We start from the raw sequence: 14,524 nt of genomic DNA, 5'->3' as shown, positions 1-14,524 counted from the left end.
CGCGTCAACCACCAGCAACGCATCTGTCTAATCCGAATCAATCCACCGTCCACAATATTGTACCACTTCACACATTAGACTCTGCGACAAAGTTGTCATCTTACCTTAATTTCGCTGTTTGTCACTCATCACTTCAACCCTACTACCAACAGTATCTCTGTGTCTTGGGACATTGACAGTGGTCAGGCGGCATAATGGCGCACAACTCAGATACTATTCCTCGCAGAATAGGCAACTACTGGTTACAAGATCGACTTGGATCAGGCTATTCAGGTTCGTACTGAGCCCACTCAGCACCATTCCTCACCCAGGCCGTCTCGTCCCAGGCTCTATCTTCAAGGCATATCATATTCATGATGGCACCTTCGTTGCGCTCAAAGTGCAAGATGTCAACCACGAGTGCCCGACAAATCGCTATGAGCAGGCCATCTATCCTCTACTGCAAGGAGGAGAGGGCATGCCTCGGTTGTGGGCAAGCGGTTTCGAGGGAAAATGGCATTATCTGGTTATAAGTCTCCTCGGACGGAGTCTGGAGAGTATCTATCGACAAAATTTGCAATCAGGGCATCAGAGGATGGACCTTCGGAGTGTATGCTCTATTGCAATCCAGGTGGTGAGTGTGCTGGCTGATTTCAGATCGATAACATAATATTGACATCGATCGAATATGCAGATCGCACGCTTGCAGACCATGCACAAGCGTGAAGTTCTGCATCGCGATATCCAGCTTGGGAACTGTGCCATAGGATTGTCATCTGAAAAAGAAACCATCTTTATGATCGACTTCGGGTTTTCTAAACGCTATATCGATTCGCACACGCGACGGCATATTCCAGACTCAAAAGAGAAGAGAGATTTTTTGGGCAACTACTGGTTTACGTCTGTCAACGTGCATTGCAAAGGCAAGGGTCAGTGTCCTAGGTCTATTTATGCGTAATGGATACCTATGAAAACTGTCGCAGTACCGTCTAGGCGAGATGATCTTGAGGCCGCTGCACTGATGTTTATACATCTCCTTACGCCTGGAGGACTCTCGTGGACACGGAACGGTGTACCGAAAACCGACTCGGCGCACCATCTCATCAAGCGAGCGAAAAAGAACGCTCGCCCTGAGGACCTGTGCAAGGGAATACCCTCTGAGTTCGAGGAGTTCCTGCGCTATTGTAGACAGCTGAAGTTCTTCGAATGTCCTGATTATGACCACTGGAAAGACGAGTTCCAGGCGCTCGCACAGGACAATGGCTTCACCGATATTGAGCGCTTTATCTGGCCACCACCGCCAGCTCCCAAGGTACGAGTGTCCGTCGGTATGCCTGAGTCTGTGTATTCAAATTTTTTCAGGTTCAACCTCAAGTGGTACGGCCTGCTAATAAACGGCCCACGATGGGTACAGATGAGATGGAGAACGTCCTGAATGACTTGGCCAAGCTCCAGCTCAACCCGCCTCGTCCAATACTTGGGGACCAAACTAATGTCCCTGCCCCTGCGCGAAAAGATGATGCCAAAAAGTCTAGCGAAATCATATCTGTAAGCGACAGCTCTGCGGACGGTAGATCGAGGCCAAATGGCCAACCCCTTCCACCCTGCACTCCCGTGCGAACCAAGAAAGCCAGTCAGCTGCAAAAACTCAAGCTTGCGGTACTTGATGCGACAGATAATGCTGCTCTCGCAGTCGCCGTGGAAGAGTTCAAGAAATTCTTACAACTAGGCTCAAGGACGCTCACCAAAGAGGGTTTTGCCTTTCTTGATGCACTGTACAAACAGCTCGCAGATCCTTCGATATTTGTACAGCCGCTCCGCACTTTACGAAGTACTAATCGAGAGGAGGGTCGGGCCCCCCAACCAGCGCACGTGAAACTGGGTGTGGTTGCGAGGCTTCGTCGAGAAGTGGGTACTGCATCGAGTAATAGGGTGCTTGCGAATCTCGTAGCTGACTTTGGTGCTGTTACCAACAAGAGCAGTGGGAGGACTATCACGAAGGATGGGATTGCATTTTTGGAGGGACTAGCTGCGAGGCTACAGGCGTTAAATTAGGAAGGAGTACTTGCTTTTGCCAGGCCCTTTCATTAGTGAGATTGAAGTATTTCTAGTGGTGCCTCGCGGTCTTGTTGCCTGAAATCTCACACTATATTGACAAGATATATATATACATAGTAACTTGCTCCTGCAGCCCATGTTGCGATATGTCAATATCATGAATGAGGCTCAAACGTTAAAGACTTACACGTACTCGGCGTGCGTGATTCATGTAATGAATAGTAGTGACAATGTGTTTTCCGACTCTCCTTCGAGTTGCAGTTATTAGTGAAACCCACGTGTGTTCTCGGTGATCACCGGAACAATTCTTTTACCCCAATAAATAGACTCGAAGACGGCTCGCTTCATTTGCTTTCCTTTGTCTCTTTCTCCCTTCCTTCTTCATAGAAGCTTAGATTAGACAGGAGTCACCTACAACGACCTCAATCATGTCAGACGGATCAGAGAAAGGCATCACGACCGTGAAACAGAATGTCTGCGTCATACCCGACCTCACAATCAAGGACCTGTTGAGCGCTATTCCGTACGTCTGCACGCGTCTTTAGATACATTTCGGGGACAGACGCTCATTACAGTCGGTTTTTCCAGTGCTCGCTGCTTCAAGCGTTCGGCGTTGCGGTCATCGCTATACATGTAGGTTGCTATCTTGCCCTAGATAGCTGGCTCTGACGCGTTCCACAATGATTAGTGTATACGACCTGGTGGTGATCTCGGGTATCTATAAGGCCGCAACTTATCTAGACACCCTCATCTCTCCCGAACACATTTCCCTTCCTCATCCTCTGCTCTATCCTGCTGCCCGCCTTTCTCTCTGGGCCGGGTACTCCTTCTGGACGGGTCTCTTTGCCACCGGCCTCTGGGTCATTGCTCACGAGTGCGGTCACCAAGCATTTTCAGAGTCCAAGTCTATCAACAACAGCGTTGGCTGGATCCTGCATTCCGCGTACGGGCTTAATTTTTTTTAATTCCGTCAGTCACGTGATTGACAGTATCTTAATTAAACTTTAGGCTCGGTGTACCATACCATTCGTGGAGGATCACACATGCGAAACATCATGCCTCAACTGGTCATATGACTCAGGATCAGGTTTTTGTCCCCAAGACACGTTCGCAGCTTGGCTTGCCCGCATTCGACCCGACAAAGGAGGATATTCTTGGTTCGAGTGTTTCGGATGAAGTGATGAAGGAGCTGCGGGAGGCGCTGGGCGACTCCCCTATTGGTGCAATGATTGGTGCCGCTACCTACTTGGTTAGACGAATTGGATGAGACCTGTGTGATCATGGCTAACTTTTCTATAGCTTGGCGGCTGGCCTGCATACCTTATCCGTAATGCATCTGGTCAGAAGCGTTACCCCAAAGGCACCAACCGTGAGTCTCTTTTCGTGTTGAAAAGAGAATAATTTAATGGTCTAGTTTTTTAGATTTCAATCCTGATGCTGTGATGTTCGCACCTCACCAGCGCGAGTCTATCATTCTGTCTGATATCGGCATCGTGCTATGGCTCGCTGGTGTCGGCGGCTCCATCTATACATATGGGTTCTGGACCGTGTTCCGTCTCTACCTAGTACCCTACCTCTGGGTCAACCACTGGCTTGTCCTCATTACGTTCCTCCAACATACAGACCCAATTCTCCCTCACTACCGCGCCTCTGAGTTTACTTTCCCCCGTGGCGCCCTGTCTACTTTGGACCGCAACCTCCTCGGTGGCTGTGGCTCAATTATGGGTTGGATAGGTGCTCATGCTACGCACGGTATCTCTGAGACCCATGTCCTTCATCACGTCTCCAGCAAGATTCCTCACTACAACGCTTGGGAAGCTTCCGATGCTCTCCGTAGGCGCCTTGAGCAAGCAGGTATCAAGCTTGAGGGTGCTCCAGGCGGGTGGGGGGAAGTCTACAGGGTTTTCAAGGAATGCAAAGTCAGTATAACTTACTTCGGTCTGGTATATATTCTGAGACATTGTTTAGTTCGTTGAGGATGAAGGCAACATTCTTTTCTACAAGAATGCCTCGGGTCTCGCTGCCACTCGCCCTGCGTTTACTGATGGTAGCGCTAGTGATTCTGGTATTGAGATTGACAAAATCTAAAAGCGTGATGGTGCGTTATAGAGACGCCTGTAGATCGCCCACTTGACTATCCCTTAAGTTGTGATCCATAACATAACATAACATAACATAGATGGCTTGACGTCTTTGGGCCAAGGGGGTCTGTTAGATATTAGAATCCTTGCATTATGATAATTCTAATGAACGACCACATGAATGATCTTTTCGTTCGTGATTGACTCTTATTCAGGGAGACCTCACTGCCACAGATCTTGAAGCTTGAGCTTGATGTCTTCACCGCTAGTCAGCGCGAGGAATCCAATCGGTATGTTGTACGAGCGTCTTTGAATTTTTAGTATTCCCTAAACCGCATTTGATTCGCACGGTCTTAGTCGTCGACTGTCTTGGATTTTTCGTTGCTCTTATTTGTGTCAACGGTACGAGTGATTTCACCGCACAGTTGCAATGTGCTGCATTGTGTTTCCAATCATGATGGGGTGGCTGTTTCTGGTCCGGCGCGCGTTCCTAACATCGACGGAGACGTTTCACCCCTTCTATCTACATGGGTGCTGTTATTACAAACGGAGTTGTAGCTACCCATGCGGTGATTTATCTTCATCTCCGTTATGTTCGTATCCACTGCAGCACAATGATCACGCTGTGGACAACTTCTTTGATGAATAAGAGAAATTACGAAGACTGCATTGGTGATTGCCCATGGACTTTCGGTGGCGAATATCTGTCCATTGAAGATCTTCGGGAGACTATTTCTCATGGCACTGCGTCACAAGCATTTGAAGAGTGCGATTCGCTGTGTCGACAACTAAACTTGCATTGTGATGACGAGGAGGGTGCGCTTTTTGGGGAAGAGTCGCGTAGCTATGTCAACTAAATACGAGACGACGCCCTTTAGAACGGCTACTGAAAGTAAATGGGGTGGATTTTGAACTTGGATCGAAAACGGCACAACTTCGCCGCACATGGAAAGTCATTGCAAAAAGCGAAGTCGAAATCATTTGAACAAGCTCAAACCCAAGCGCGCTTCCTTGCTTGGCGTCCTGCGTCGAAAGCGGTTTCTGTTCAAAATGTACAATAGCATCTCTGGATGTGATCTCGATTCGTCTCTTTTGCGTAGACCTGACCAAGAAGTAGATCAAAACATGTTGAATGATTGTTTCGATGCTCTTCCTGGTTCGCTTCCCTTTGTGACTTGATGCTAGATCCGTCCGAGTGAAGACAACTCAGCGATGGTGAATTTAAGGTGCTCATATGCAGTGTCTGTCACAAAAAGCTCAAGGGAGGAAACGACCAGCTCTCAGTCTTGCGAACCACACTTTTTTGGGAGACATGTATAGCACTCGCCTTAATCTCGCAACTCATCTAAGTTTAGCTGCAGGATACCTGTGTCTGAAAACACGAATCAATTTGCATTTATGAATCGAGAATTGTGATAGCAGGATCAAATTCGATAGGACAGCAGCGGGATTTACCGCGAGTGGCCCTTCGCGTTATCGGTGTGCTGCGTGCTGCAGTGGATGTATAGCGTGAGTCCATGATGCGAAGCTCGGGCCTGACAAAAGCTCTCCCTCCGTATGTGGATAGGACGAAATCCGCAACGATCTTTCAAAGCATAATCTATTAGTCGTCGTCGTCGTTCATGGACTGTTGAATCTCTTTCTTCCACAATTCCGAGAAGTCGTTGATGTCCCGACCGCTACTCAACGCAAGGGCTTCCATCGGCAACATGTTGTGTTGGTAAGTTGGGGCGTTACGCGATGCAACTGGATGTAAAGGCGAGTCGATGATACGGAGCTCGGGTGTGTTCAAACCCTGTGTGAAAACTGCCAAGAGCTCTTCGTATGTAAATAGGAGGGGATTCGTTCGGGGTGCGTATGGGTTGAAATCTAGGACATGGCCCCGAGACAGATCACGCGTCATCAACACATCAAAGACGTCTTCATAAGTGTGGTGAGTGCGCGAACTACGACGAGGACAATTGTAACACATACAATCTTGTTGTCCATGCCATTCGGTCTTGATCTTCTCATTCCAAAAACGCCCGAGCGTCTCTACGATCTTGTTTTGTATTTGGGGCTCGTTCATGAAGTCGTAAAAATTCGTATCGCGTTGTGATATCCCTGTACGAGCGTCATTTGTGGTTTGCCGGAGTGAGAATTCGAAAACAGGAACATACCTACGAGACGGCCTTCACGGACGAAACACCTGAACTCGCGGCTCTTATCTATCGGATACCATTTTCGCAAGACAAGCTCGAGTTGATACGATGGTGGATTCGATGGATCGCATTCGCATCCCTCGAAGACGGTGTCGATCCTGAGATCGTGCGATATGAAATCTGAGGATTTTAGCAAAATGTAGACGTCGGATGGAGATGTGCATTTGAGAGGCGAGGATGGTGGTAGTACCCATGATGCGTCCTGTGTTCGATGTGAACGGGAATTGATCTCCATGGAACGGACTGACCTTTGGTGAAGAAAAATTGAGCTTAGGGAAGGTAGCGCCGTATTCTTTGATTATTTGTCTTATCCGCTCGTCTAAATCGGGGAAGGAGAAAGATCGCCCGACTGCAGCATCGTCCTCATCCTCTTGGTCTGAAGGAGAACTTTCTGCCGGACTAAGGGTGGGAAGTGAGTACGACTGAGAAAGGGGGCGAACGTAGACGACCGACACATTTTCCGAGCCTTCTGGTACGAAAATGCCGTCTGAGTCGAGGTATTCCTTGAATGCTTGATCCAAGGGATGGATGATGGTACTTTTGATGCTGATGGAGGAAAATGTTGGATACCATGATGAAAATTGGAAGGAAAGTAGATAATCTGGTGTTTGTAGAGGAAAGATACGATGCGATGACATGCCAGTCGTATGTGTTCCCGCTACGGCGGCAGTAGTGGGTTTTATTCTGTCATCGTGATTTGACCAACTTTCCAATGGCAGAGAAATCCATTACATAACTCCGGACCGTTTGTAATGTTTGTTCTGGAGTTCCGGCTGTTTGCAGTACTTATGTCCATGTCTCCTTACAAAATACTCGGATCTTTCTCTGACATCCCTGGTGTTATTCGCGTCGATGATGCGACTGCGTCGTTGTCTTTTCTCCATGATTTCAATCTCCCTCGAACTGTCATCAATCATATGGGACAGCTGTAGAATCCACTCTTGGGCCGGTTCGCGTTCCTATTGTCGATGATTGGTAAAATTCACGGCAGACCTTTCGACCTGTCTGTCTTAGTGGATGCGACGTTGAGCTCGGCTGTGATTGGCTAGCGTTTGTGAATGCGAAGTTTGATGGTTCTCAATTCCAAAGACCTTCAGAAACGGACGTTGCTCGACTTTCTGGTGGCCATAGTTGGAATTTTCAGCCTGGTGGTACGTGTATATCTTTGAATTGTCTCATATGTCCGAATGTTTGTTTCTAGGTTATCAATATAGGAGAACGTTTGGGCCATTGGCGTTCTCGAGGAACGCTCTCTCGATCTGCAAGTCCTTTCGTTCGATCGTGTCTAGGCTTACAGTATTTGGATCGTATCCCTTACCTCTGGTGAGAATACGAGCGCGGGACGAGCGAAGGAGACTAGAAAACAGGTACAATCTCAGTGTGTGATAAACGACTCTTAGCCCTAAATCCCACCCTAGTGTCGAGCTATGCATCCTAGGCAAACTCCACCCACAAAAGAAACTCTCGACCATTCCGGCCCCTGAACCGACCCAGAACTGACTCTATATCTGCTAATGCTGTATCGGAACCAGCATGGTAACAAACACAACAGAACTCACCAACGATCCTCCAACAGAGGGAACAAAACCTCGCCTCCGAGTCGAATTAAAAGGAACCCAAATCAGCTGAAATAGTTGCATGAGTTCAATCGGTGCTTTGAATGCGAGCAGACCAGACACCTTGCGAAGGACAACTCCAGTTAGACAGACATTCGCTTTTCACAACCTCTTCAACCTTCATTATCCTTCTGGCAAGTGTTTGGCTGCAAATCCTAGTGCTGCCCGAGAGGCATGTCATGTACCAGTCGCACCATCAGCATTCTTTCCTTGAAATCTCTAGGCAGTGTATCGAATATAATTATTCTTTTCCAAAGATAAGGCCTAGGCCACTCCTGAGTTTCATTGTCTAATAAAACCCGTAAGCCGCTGAACAAGGTCCATGTCGGCAGCTCCGACCCCTAGTTTCATAGACCGCGAGAGATCTCGTTTATGGCTGGGTAAATAATTCTAATAGTAATACAGCATCCTAATTCAATCCTCCAAATCACGAAATAGAAACCACGAAATAGAAACCACAACGAAACTCCAGATGACCATTTGGATCGCTGTGCTAAACATCTCCGCCAGTCAACACATCGCCACCAGCTTGGAAATGAATCGATGTCATGTGTGTTCCCTCATCAGACCCAGCCACGAGCTTAGCATGATATTCGCGAATGCTGAGGATCAGCTGCGGGCCCAGCACAAACATCTGCAACACTTGGGCAACTTCGAGAATACCGGAATAAAGGGTACTTCCCATAGACGACGAGTACTGCAGAAGTGATGATGAGCGGACAGACACAGATGCTTAGTCGCAGATTGGCGCACCGTGATATTTGTAGACAGCGAGCCCAGGGTGAAGCAAGCTACAGTGGCAAATCTAACACATGTAGAACTTCAGTGAAACAAGATAATATCATCCAAGCCACCAAACTCACGCTACAAAGTAAAATGCGTGACTTTTAGTTAACACTGTAAAACAGCCCCTAATGGTCGATCCTGTTGGAGATTGTCGCAGCTCACGGAAGACAACCCAGCCTGCAAGGACGAAGGCGAGGATCTCCCATATAGCAGTGGATATCAGACTCTCGTAACTCAGATTCATCCAGTTTGCGCTATCACCTGTGGTACGGGTACCACAAAAATGATAGCCAAAAAGGATGTATTCCATACATCGCATGTATCCGAATCATCATTATGACTTGCATAATATTTCAGTCAAGTCACTACCAGTAAGGTACTGCAGGTGAGCTCACCGCCCAGCATAGCATTGACGACAACAGGTGTCCACACCCATGTGAAGTAAGCGATAGAACCTGAAATCAAATTTACTGATGTGAATTAATGGACTTCATGCTTCCATTGAACTTACAGCTGTTGGAGTGTTATGTTCAACATAGCAATGTGACTGAGAATATCACTCACTCCTGTGTAGAAGTATAGTCAGTAATTTAATGGGAATGACAGCCATCAGTGCAGAATACCCACTATGTCTGTCAGTGAGATTGGGAGAATACCTACATGTCACCGGTTAGGAAATGAACCGTGTATTTGGGGGGATACATACCTAGTATAATAACCCTATAATATATATGGCTTGTTAGTACACTGCAGTGACTTATTAGCCTTGAAAACTTACACAGAATATAGTATTCCAATATAGCGCACCTAGTAGCATATGTCGAAGCTGATTCAGTACATGTTGACATCACGGTGTTCATAACATAACTTGACGTACACACATATAAAGAATGGTCATGAAGGACCACCGTTGCATCTGCTTTGAGTCAACTGCACTACCCAGTTTACTTCTGATATGGGACCTTGCTTACCCAAGTCAGTTCGAACTGTTGAAGTATTTCAATGAGATGACTCCATCGATCACAGCAACTTACCTCTTGTCCGAATGTCAATGCTTGAATGACGTATAAATAAATATTAATGATACCCTTGAAATGTCATTTCACTCACCCCAATCGTAAACCACTGCAACAGAAGACACAACTGCAAAACCAGTCAGTGATTGTGAGACGTCAGCATCTTGCTCTCCAGTGGCACAGACCTGTCAAATAGCTGATAATACTAATACCACTGGTAAAGGACAAGTTAGAGGGATCATTTGAAACAAATGTCATGTCTGGACGGGGTGTATGGTGCTTGTCCAATATGCAGACACACCACCATCCAGCGCTTTTATAGTAGTCGATCTGGAAATCTGTTCCCTGAGGGGGAATCTTGATTGATTGCTTGTTGGTTGCAGCAACCAGAAGTATTATCGATCAAACAATTAGAACAGATAATCTGCATCAACTTGAAGTTTCCATCAGTAATCGTCTGATCATCGACCTAGATGCGCACACCCAATATTAATGCAGTGGGCGTCGACTGACTGGACGCTATTGTTAGGCATGCAGTCACTCATTCTGTCACAGCCAGATTTTACTGGGCATCAAAGATGGTGTTCCAAACTTCTGGTTGCTAACTCTCGACTAGTTTGATGTCGTATGGGTCGCACTGATATGCGGAGCCTCACCATACGACCACGCTGCCGTTGATGCGGATGCATGCAGGCCTACTTTTATGTCGGCTCTTTCTTCATACTCCGAGTCATGATAGTGACGTGACGTATATTGCTTGTGCCCGTTATAAGACGATGGTGGAAATGAAATACACTGCCGAGCAGCATAGCTAGATAAGAACGGGCAGTGTGCCCAATCAATCATTGATCAGCGCTCAGCGCCCAGCTAATATTGCTAACAAGGATATCTCCTTGTTCCAGACCTTCCCCATCGACTACGAAGGCTATGACCCAAACATCTCTTGAGATTCTTCAGTCCCAGTGAGAACCGGACCTCACCGTATCGACGGAAAACGGCCGAATCTCTTGAGATTCTTCAGTTCCCAACCTCTCTGTCCACCATTCACTCTTCGAAGCTAATCTCCCATCTACCAAACTCGAACGTCCTCTCACTCACCCTCATACATATGCAAGTGTGCTCTCGCAACTGATTAGTTGATTCCCCCGCCCCAAGATTAATCATTGCTCACTCAGTCAAACTCAGTGCAGCGTCAAGTCTACCGAAAAGGTATGGAATACGCCACGAGTTAGAGCTATATGATCTGAAGAGTGATTGTTCCACTGGCTGAAATGTGATACAAACATTTTGTCCTCCTTTGAAACAATGCAGGAGAGTATTGTATATTGCATGACGCAAGTCGCGATATCGCATAGATCATGCAGGCTGTGGAACAGGTCAGTGGGACGCTCTGACATGAATGGACGACAGAGGTTGGCGTGGAAATCACCGATGCCATTAGGGTGTGCTCGGTCCTGCTTTTAAGTTGATGGTGGAAAAAATGCCAGTCAACCAGTCGCTCGATAAAGCATCTGTCCAGGGCAGAGGTTTGGCATTACAAATAAGCATTTTGGGGGCCACCCTTGAACATTCTCGCGCACCTTCATCTTGTATCAGATCTCATACTATTTGTGCAATCGCCCTATCAGTTTGTCGTACCCTCTTGTACCCAGTCAAAAAGGATCTTGGCCGACTAGGTACTGGACATTGTTCCGAACATCCGGTGCATACTACAAAGACGTCTTCATAAGTGTGATGAGTGCGCGAACTACGACGAGGACAATTGTAACACATACAATCTTGTTGTCTTGTCCATGCCATTCGGTCTTGATCTTCTCATTCCAAAAACGCCCGAGCGTCTCTACGATCTTGTTTTGTATTTGGGGCTCGTTCATGAACTCGTAAAAATTCGTATCGCGTTGTGATATCCCTGTACGAGCGTCGTTTGTAGCTTGCCGGAGTGAGAATTCGAAAAACAGGAACATACCTATGAGACGGCCTTCACGGACGAAACACCTGAACTCGCGGCTCTTATCTATCGGATACCATTTTCGCAAGACAAGCTCGAGTTGATACGATGGTGGATTCGAGGGATCGCATTCGCATCCCTCGAAGACGGTGTCGATACTGAGATCGTGCGATGTGAAATCTGAGGATTTCAGCAAGATGTAGACGTCTGATGGAGATGTGCATTTGAGAGGCGAGGATGGTGGTAGTACCCATGATGCGTCCTGTGTTCGATGTGAACGGAAATTGATCTCGATGGAACGGGCTGACCTTTGGTGAAGAAAAATTGAGCTTGGGGAAGGTGGCGCCGTATTCCTTGATGATCTGTCTTATCCCCTCATCTAGATCGGGGAAGGAGAAAGTTCGTCCAACTGCAGCGTCGTCCTCATCCTCTTGGTGTGAAGGAGAACTTTCTGCCGGACTAAGGGTGGGAAGTGAGTGCGAGTGAAATAGATGGTGAACGTAGCCGACCGACACGTTTTCCGAGCCTTCTGGTACGAAAATGCCGTCTGAGTCGAGATATTCCTTGAATGTTTGATCCAAGGGACGGATGATGGTACTTTTGATGCTGATGGAGGAAAATGTGGGATACCATGATGAAAATTGGAAGGAAAGTAGATAATCTGGTGTTTGTAGAGGAAATAGGTGATGTGATGACATGCTGGTCGTATGTGTACTATAAGCAACGGTCAATGTCGAAGGTTCCGACTCATGTGACAGAAATTTACAAGCATTTATATATTATATACATCATCGAGGCAACGCAGCGGCCATGGAACAGTGAACAAGGTCAACGAATGCCTCACGAGTCACGGTCAACCCTGTCCAATTAAACTTCTCGTACATTCAACGTTCAACGTTCAACCTTACGATCATCGGCTTTATTGAACTTATTAGTATGGGAAGTTGTCAATGTTTGCTCGCTCAGAGGGGAATATTATGCATCATTTGTGCCTACCTAAATCCCCTGTTGCCCGCGCAGAGAACTTTACTAGACACGAGAATGTGTTTTGTGTAATTGCACGTTATTCACCCGCCAGTTGCGGAGTATCCCGACACCGAAGGTAGAGACAGGACGAAAAAGAGGTTATGGGGGAATAGAATAGAGGCAGGAGACGAGGTGGTGAATGAGGGGTGAGGGTAGAGCCTGAGGAACGGCTGAGAGCGGACTCAGAGGGAGGATGTGTCAGTTACCTAACAAGCACATGGAGCATCTTGACTGCAGTTACGCCAAAGTTCCTAGGTACCTTGTTGCGGCCCATCTGATTAGGAATGATCCACATAGCTTCTCAGAGGTGTCACTCATCATAATCCGTCCTCCAATTCACCCGGGAACGCTACTGGAAAGTTCTTAACTGTATCATGTTCTACTCGACCGTGACGCATACGAGCCGCAGCGCCACCTTGGTGGACCAGTCACAAAGCGGCTCAGTGCCCCAGTGAGTGATTCCTGTTGGGTATTCACGAACAAAGTGATACTACGTGATGCCTCACCCTTAGTTCGAGTTCGTCTATGACGGGCAGGACGTCCAGAAAACCTGACTCGGAGTCTGATCCGAACAATGATGAGAACATTAGAGGACAATTTTGGACGATATATGAGCGGGAGGCTGGGTATCACGTCGAGGAATTCCTCGAAAAACACAAGGGTGACATGGATATCGTTCTTATATTCGTGAGTATCTAGTCTCGACGTGGAGTTGCGATCCTGATCGCAATACAGTCAGGTCTCTTTTCCGCAGTCAGCACCACTTTCATAGTTTCTCTTCAATCCGCGCTCAGTCCGGACGAAGCTCAGATGACAAACGCCCTTTTAAAACTGCTCATACACACACTCGATAATAGTACGTTTGATGGTCAACAGCCCGACCTCCCACAATGGAATGGACCGGGGGAGACTGAGATTTGGATACAGTGTCTCATGTACGCCAGTCTCAGCACCAGTCTCATTGCTGCGCTGGGTGCCGTCCTGGGGAAGCAATGGCTGGGGCATTTCGTCCGCTGCGGACGTGGTCCGATCGACGCTCGCGGTCGTCTGAGGCAACAGAAGATGGATGGTCTCCAGATGTGGCATTTTAGTGCTGTCTTGGAGACGCTTCCGTTGTTGATCCAGATCTCCCTCCTTTTATTTGGAATTGCTCTAGGTGCTAGCATCTGGACGCAGCAGCCGACCATTGCAAGTCCAGTGGTGTTGACGATGGCATTTGGGGCCCTGTTTTATGGCGCCATTGTCGTATCCTGCGTCGTTTCTCCAACTTGTCCATTCCAGAACACTACGTCGACAATCCTCCGGTTCACCCTACGAAGTATCTGTCGTTCGATCCGGAGACTAAATATCATGCCGGGGGGCTGGGTCCAATCGTTCCTTTTTGGGATAGCCTCTACTTCTAGGGTGTGCAATGCCGCACGCGGGTATGATGATGACAGAGACCCTGGGCTGCTGCACAAAGTGGACGCTCCTCACGATGCGCCTGCTGTTCGCTGGATAATTGAGACAACTACAGATCCAAACGTCATTACTTCAGCTGCGCTCATGGTTCCTGAAGTTGAATGGCCCAAATTAATTGACGTCTCTGCTGCAATCATTCAACTAAGAGATACCTTTTTAGGTTGCTTCGAAAAGACCCAGGGCAGGCAGCCCAAGCTCGGACTTCATTCAAAGACGCGTGCACTCGCCTGTGGGAAAGCTTTGATCCACCTATACTTCAGGCGATTGGATGGTCAGGATATGCATCAGCTGTTCGTTGACCCATTAGAGTCGGCATCAACGACACCGGCCACGACTCAGCGTCCTGATATAT

General features: G+C 47.6%; 6 protein-coding genes across 6 annotated transcripts; 3 read left to right on the top strand and 3 right to left on the bottom strand.

Moving 5' to 3' along the window:
• Positions 1-2: 2 nt before the first annotated feature.
• Positions 3-2,168, top strand: EDB93DRAFT_1224262 (kinase-like domain-containing protein). The gene is made up of 5 exons (XM_041451189.1): positions 3-273; positions 327-613; positions 674-908; positions 963-1,291; positions 1,342-2,168. Exons 1-5 carry the CDS (start codon positions 195-197, stop codon positions 2,032-2,034), a joined length of 1,623 nt encoding a protein of 540 aa, XP_041309172.1. The 5' UTR covers positions 3-194; the 3' UTR covers positions 2,035-2,168.
• A 225-nt stretch (positions 2,169-2,393) lies between these two features.
• Positions 2,394-4,350, top strand: EDB93DRAFT_1136088 (fatty acid desaturase-domain-containing protein). The gene is made up of 7 exons (XM_041449149.1): positions 2,394-2,560; positions 2,626-2,670; positions 2,726-2,980; positions 3,046-3,286; positions 3,337-3,406; positions 3,460-3,956; positions 4,006-4,350. The coding sequence occupies exons 1-7, from the start codon at positions 2,466-2,468 to the stop codon at positions 4,123-4,125; spliced, it is 1,323 nt and encodes a 440-aa protein (XP_041309171.1). The 5' UTR covers positions 2,394-2,465; the 3' UTR covers positions 4,126-4,350.
• A 1,130-nt stretch (positions 4,351-5,480) lies between these two features.
• Positions 5,481-7,026, bottom strand: EDB93DRAFT_1136085 (D123-domain-containing protein). The gene is made up of 5 exons (XM_041449148.1): positions 6,773-7,026; positions 6,568-6,718; positions 6,278-6,521; positions 6,093-6,221; positions 5,481-6,038 (listed from the first exon to the last, which is right to left on the bottom strand). The coding sequence occupies exons 1-5, from the start codon at positions 6,955-6,957 to the stop codon at positions 5,722-5,724; spliced, it is 1,026 nt and encodes a 341-aa protein (XP_041309170.1). The 5' UTR covers positions 6,958-7,026; the 3' UTR covers positions 5,481-5,721.
• Positions 7,027-8,328: 1,302 nt separating this feature from the next.
• On the bottom strand, positions 8,329-9,132 carry EDB93DRAFT_237275 (uncharacterized protein). Its single transcript, XM_041455810.1, has 3 exons — positions 8,799-9,132; positions 8,689-8,740; positions 8,329-8,632 (listed from the first exon to the last, which is right to left on the bottom strand). The coding sequence occupies exons 1-3, from the start codon at positions 9,038-9,040 to the stop codon at positions 8,429-8,431; spliced, it is 498 nt and encodes a 165-aa protein (XP_041309169.1). The 5' UTR covers positions 9,041-9,132; the 3' UTR covers positions 8,329-8,428.
• Positions 9,133-11,389: 2,257 nt separating this feature from the next.
• EDB93DRAFT_1336420 (D123-domain-containing protein) lies at positions 11,390-12,581 on the bottom strand (the record flags this gene model as incomplete). Its single annotated transcript, XM_041455332.1, has 4 exons — positions 11,994-12,581; positions 11,704-11,947; positions 11,513-11,646; positions 11,390-11,446 (listed from the first exon to the last, which is right to left on the bottom strand). Exons 1-4 carry the CDS (start codon positions 12,381-12,383, stop codon positions 11,390-11,392), a joined length of 825 nt encoding a protein of 274 aa, XP_041309168.1. The 5' UTR covers positions 12,384-12,581.
• A 655-nt stretch (positions 12,582-13,236) lies between these two features.
• On the top strand, positions 13,237-13,707 carry EDB93DRAFT_1082675 (uncharacterized protein; the record flags this gene model as incomplete). The annotated part of the gene is made up of 2 exons (XM_041445706.1): positions 13,237-13,398; positions 13,447-13,707. Coding segments are annotated over 2 exons (423 nt in total), but the record flags the coding sequence as incomplete, so codon positions are not given.
• Between the last annotated feature and the right edge of the window lie 817 nt (positions 13,708-14,524).

Source organism: Suillus bovinus, assembly GCF_016758785.1.
Source record: "Suillus bovinus strain UH-Sbo-P2 chromosome Unknown EDB93scaffold_17, whole genome shotgun sequence".
In the NCBI taxonomy this organism is placed as follows: Eukaryota; Fungi; Basidiomycota; class Agaricomycetes; order Boletales; family Suillaceae; genus Suillus; species Suillus bovinus.
The sequence above is the reverse complement of the archived record's forward strand: the minus strand, read 5'-3'. Positions and strand labels throughout refer to the sequence as shown.

Bases quoted from the DNA above. Each gene is read 5' to 3' on its own strand.
- EDB93DRAFT_1224262 (XM_041451189.1), top strand. From the start codon at position 195: ATGGCGCACAACTCAGATACTATTCCTCGCAGAATAGGCAACTACTGG. The intron at 614-673 runs GTGAGTGTGCTG...TCGAATATGCAG, and splicing joins GCTCTATTGCAATCCAGGTG to ATCGCACGCTTGCAGACCAT. The intron at 1,292-1,341 runs GTACGAGTGTCC...AAATTTTTTCAG, and splicing joins CACCACCGCCAGCTCCCAAG to GTTCAACCTCAAGTGGTACG.
- EDB93DRAFT_1136088 (XM_041449149.1), top strand. From the start codon at position 2,466: ATGTCAGACGGATCAGAGAAAGGCATCACGACCGTGAAACAGAATGTC. The intron at 2,561-2,625 runs GTACGTCTGCAC...CGGTTTTTCCAG, and splicing joins GACCTGTTGAGCGCTATTCC to TGCTCGCTGCTTCAAGCGTT. The intron at 2,981-3,045 runs GTACGGGCTTAA...ATTAAACTTTAG, and splicing joins GGCTGGATCCTGCATTCCGC to GCTCGGTGTACCATACCATT.
- EDB93DRAFT_1136085 (XM_041449148.1), bottom strand. From the start codon at position 6,957: ATGTCATCGCATCGTATCTTTCCTCTACAAACACCAGATTATCTACTT. The intron at 6,719-6,772 runs GTCGGTCGTCTA...TCCCACCCTTAG, and splicing joins CCAGAAGGCTCGGAAAATGT to TCCGGCAGAAAGTTCTCCTT. The intron at 6,522-6,567 runs GTCAGTCCGTTC...CATCGAACACAG, and splicing joins TCAATTTTTCTTCACCAAAG to GACGCATCATGGGTACTACC.
- EDB93DRAFT_237275 (XM_041455810.1), bottom strand. From the start codon at position 9,040: ATGCGATGTATGGAATACATCCTTTTTGGCTATCATTTTTGTGGTACC. The intron at 8,741-8,798 runs GTGAGTTTGGTG...TACATGTGTTAG, and splicing joins CACGCATTTTACTTTGTAGC to ATTTGCCACTGTAGCTTGCT. The intron at 8,633-8,688 runs GTGCGCCAATCT...TCACTTCTGCAG, and splicing joins CGCTGTCTACAAATATCACG to TACTCGTCGTCTATGGGAAG.